This window comes from Rhododendron vialii, chromosome 12a, assembly GCF_030253575.1.
Source record: "Rhododendron vialii isolate Sample 1 chromosome 12a, ASM3025357v1".
Lineage (NCBI taxonomy): Eukaryota > Viridiplantae > Streptophyta > Magnoliopsida > Ericales > Ericaceae > Rhododendron > Rhododendron vialii.
In genome coordinates this window covers 8356932-8360941 of record NC_080568.1, presented here as the reverse complement: position 1 = coordinate 8360941, position 4010 = coordinate 8356932, and the positions used below count along the sequence as shown (strand labels likewise).

The 4010-nt window shown below is 36.1% G+C and overlaps 1 protein-coding gene across 1 annotated transcript; it reads left to right on the top strand.

Annotated features, from left to right (window-relative positions):
• Nucleotides 1-1102: 1102 nt before the first annotated feature.
• Nucleotides 1103-3558, top strand: LOC131310464 (NAC domain-containing protein 1). Its single transcript, XM_058337487.1, has 3 exons — nt 1103-1339; nt 1749-2032; nt 3020-3558. Exons 1-3 carry the CDS (start codon nt 1174-1176, stop codon nt 3410-3412), a joined length of 843 nt encoding a protein of 280 aa, XP_058193470.1. The 5' UTR covers nt 1103-1173; the 3' UTR covers nt 3413-3558.
• The last annotated feature ends 452 nt before the right edge of the window (nt 3559-4010 follow it).

Here is a 4010-nt window from a genome sequence, read left to right as displayed (position 1 = left end):
TTGAAGCTTTCAACTTACCATCCGCAATTCGGTAACCAACAACCCATATACACAAGTTTATGTGTTGAATAATTCCAACCTAGGAAAAACCCTCTTGCTTGGTGGAAAAGTGGGTATTATCTAAAGGAAGAAAAGGGTTTAGTGTAGTAATTATTGGGGTAAGATTCCTAGATTTGGATGTCAAAAGTCTTAAAATCTAAAGTTCTAACTTATCAATATATATATATATATACAGTTATTTTCAAATAAAATAAGGACCTCCCCATTTCTCTCATTTTCCGATTGAATTTCGATGATCCGAGCCGCTCAATGTGTTTAAAACGTGATTTTAAGGGTACCCGCAAAAAATCGGCAAAAAAAATGACCGGGAAGGGCTTGATTTGAGCAATTTTTATTTGAACCGTTTGATAAAAACATAACAAAAACTGCTCGGATGAAGCCTTTCCCGGTTTTTTTTTTGCTGATTTCTCGCGGGTACCCTTAAAATCACGTTCTGAATACATTGAGCGGCTCGGATCATCAAAATTTGATCGGGAAAGGGAGGTCCTTATTTTATTAAAATAAGGTGGTCCTTAGGAGAAGAGGACTCTATATATATATATATATATATATATATATATAAAGTTCTAGAAAAGAATCTCCCCACCTTTTTCTTTTTCTTTTTATCAGAGGAACAGTTCTACAACCAAGCTACTAAATGGATTCGACTGCTCAACTCAAACCTTCGAGGGAGTTAGTGCGATCACACCAATCATGGCTCCCTACTTGCTCCAAGATACCCACCTTGTGAAAAATCGACTCCCAAAACTTGAGGAATACTTTCAAAGCTTAAGCATCTGCTCCAACCACTGTGGCAATTCTGGGGGTGTGAATATCCCCACCTTGGTTTTTGTCTTAACAAAGAAGTAAACCATTTTACCCGCTCAAGCAAGTATGGAATGCAATCGCCCATGTTTTCTTTCTAACCAAATTTTTTAATTTCAGATAATACCCCATTCCTATGCCAACCAAAAAAACAGCCCATTAATGTGATGTCATGTAACCACGCTAAAAGACAAAAATTCTCACCGATAAATTAGGTAGCCCTCTCCTTCCAAACATTTCAAAATCTCTCCCTTCTCTCTCTCCTCTCTCTCTCTCTAGCCAAGTAAAGATCATCTCAATATCTAAACAATGGTAGGGAAAAACAGCTCAGACCTCCCTCCTGGTTTTAGGTTTCACCCAACTGATGAGGAGCTAATCATGTATTACCTCAGAAACCAGACCACTTCTAGGCCATGCCCTGTTTCAATCATCCCAGAAATTGATATCTACAAGTTTGATCCCTGGGAATTGCCGGGTTAGTTCTATATATATATATATATATATATATATATATATATATATATATATATATATATATATATATATATATCCATAATTGAATTTGATAATTTAGGCATAATCAACAAAAAAAAAAAAAAAAAAGGCTTTATGTGCACTTCAACTAATACAGAACACCAGAAATACTGTGAGAATGTTCTGTATCTATATAGTATTTCTTTCTCGTATATTAAGAATCTGATCTTCTGTGCTCAGTTTATCTCTGATTAAAACACTCAATGCCTCGTTGCAGTTTCAATGAAATACTATTTTTAAATCGTACAAATTATATCGCAATACTATTAGGACACATATTATGTTTGCAAATTAAACACCAATACAAGTTACATGGAACTTAACTTGATTTTGTACCCTGTGGAGTGCAGAGAAGGCAGGATTCGGGGAAAACGAATGGTACTTCTTCAGCCCACGAGACCGGAAGTACCCGAACGGGGCCCGGCCCAATAGGGCGGCGGTATCGGGTTATTGGAAGGCCACCGGAACAGACAAGTCCATTCACAGTGGATCCAAGTATGTGGGGGTGAAGAAGGCTCTTGTGTTTTACAAGGGGAAGCCACCGAAGGGTATTAAGACAGATTGGATTATGCATGAGTATCGGATAATGAGTGATTCAACTAGGCAAATTAGCAGGCAAAATGGGTCAATGAGGGTAAGCTAGCTTTCGTCATATATGCTAGATTGAGGTTATTAATAAATATTCTTTTAATAGTTTTGAGGTGATAAACAAGTCAAACGAAGCCGATCTCAAATGATCTTTTAACGAAGTCAAACACAAGTTGATGTTGAGTAGTTTGAATTTTTATACGTTATAAACCAAACAGGCCAAGTAATAGCTCGTTCGTGTTTGGTTTGAAATCTTAATGAGCTTCAAAAAATTGTTCAAGCTTTGTTGGTTTATGTGACGAATCATTCAAGCTTTTTAACGAACAAACACGAGCTCAAACTCGAATAGTTTCGTCCGGTTAATAATCCTACTTAATGCTATACAATGAGAAAAGTTAACATATAGAACTAGAAGTTTTGTGCAGATTTCTTTATACACCAATGATGTCATCTTTAGTGATATTTTCATTTTGGACCAAAACACCCATTTCTTTCGATATTTTTTTATCAATTACGTTTTAAACCAAAATATATATGCACTGGGTCATAGTTTCAAAACCACTTCTGCAGCTCTGCTATACTTATCCACGTGATTTTTTTTTTCCTATTAATTTTCACTCTCTTTTTTAACATGGGCACTCAATTTATTTCTATTCATCTAAATTTACAGCAGTACCATTTCATGTTCACAGAATTTTTCGTAAGTGAATGGGCACTGTCGTAATTTCAAATGTTAAAAATGCGGATGAAAATCCCTACCCTAAAAGATTTTGTTCTCAAATCATTTGCGGTTTTAGCACACCATTGTTTTTAAAGATGACCCACTTAAGTTCCATTTATTACAAAAGTACCACCACCACATCAATTATTCTCCTGCTTTAAATGGGCTCCCCGTGAGTAGGTGGGGGAGCCCTCAAAATTATTCGAGGTGCGTATAAGCTAATCCGAACGAACACTTACGTTACCAAAAAAATCTTGCAATGATATACTTCTCGTAGTTGATTTGACCATTGTTTGTGTTTGTGCGTTTCAGTTGGATGATTGGGTCCTATGTAGGATCTACAAAAAGAAAAGCATGGGAAGAACAGAGGAGCAAAGAGTCGAAGAATCATGTGCCCAAACAGAGCCTACAAATGATGCAACAGTTGACTCACAAACACTAAAAATTCCGAGGAATTTCTCACTCTCTCGCCTATGGGAATTGGATTGCTTGGGCTCACTTCCTCAGCTGTTGAACGACAATTCTTACAACTCATCAGCGTACGACAATTACCAGAACATCGCGGGCGTCTCCGAAAACGGCCCCGGCGCGATCCAGAAATTCCAGTTTGGTGAAGTGCCGTTCCATTACATGGATTCAGTGAAGTTCGAAGCTAACCACAACGAACAGCCCATTTTTGTGAATCCAGTGTTCCAATTCGAATGATGCTACTTGCTTAGGATTTTTATCATATAAAAATTTAATAATGTTTAATCGAGTTTGTTAATTAGGCTTGATTGGGTACGACAATTGTTACAAAAATGTAAAAAAGTCTTTTTAAGTTCAATGAAAGCAAATAGGAGTATTTTACATGCGTCTTGAAGTGGGAATGGACATTTTCAAATTGCAGTTTGGTAAAGGTAAATATAAATAAATAAGGCAGTGTTATTATGACTTTCTTTGGCAAAATTGATGCACTGGCTGGTCTCTATTTGATTAATTTGGAACATGAGAAACTGTTATATTATAGATTCAGGTCTAAATAGTTAGGGACTACCGCGGTTGACCAAGATTCTTGCATCTCATTAGAGAGAATTTTCTTTTCTTTCTTTGTTTTTTACCTATGATGGGCTTATTTATTACATATATTAGTTGAGTTATTGGACTTAGTTATTTTGTGGACTCTCACAAATGTTGTAGTATCCCGAGTTTGTACTTTGTAATTCATACAAAATATAAATGATTTCTCCAATCGATTGAAAAAAAAAATAAAAGATACTCCCTCCGTCTTATTTTCATTATCCATTTTTGAATTGCATGTAAT

Excerpts from the sequence above, each read along its gene's own strand:
- LOC131310464 (XM_058337487.1), top strand. The coding sequence starts at position 1,174 with ATGGTAGGGAAAAACAGCTCAGACCTCCCTCCTGGTTTTAGGTTTCAC. Across the intron at positions 1,340-1,748 it reads TGATCCCTGGGAATTGCCGG|AGAAGGCAGGATTCGGGGAA; the intron begins GTTAGTTCTATA and ends TGTGGAGTGCAG. Across the intron at positions 2,033-3,019 it reads GGCAAAATGGGTCAATGAGG|TTGGATGATTGGGTCCTATG; the intron begins GTAAGCTAGCTT and ends TGTGCGTTTCAG.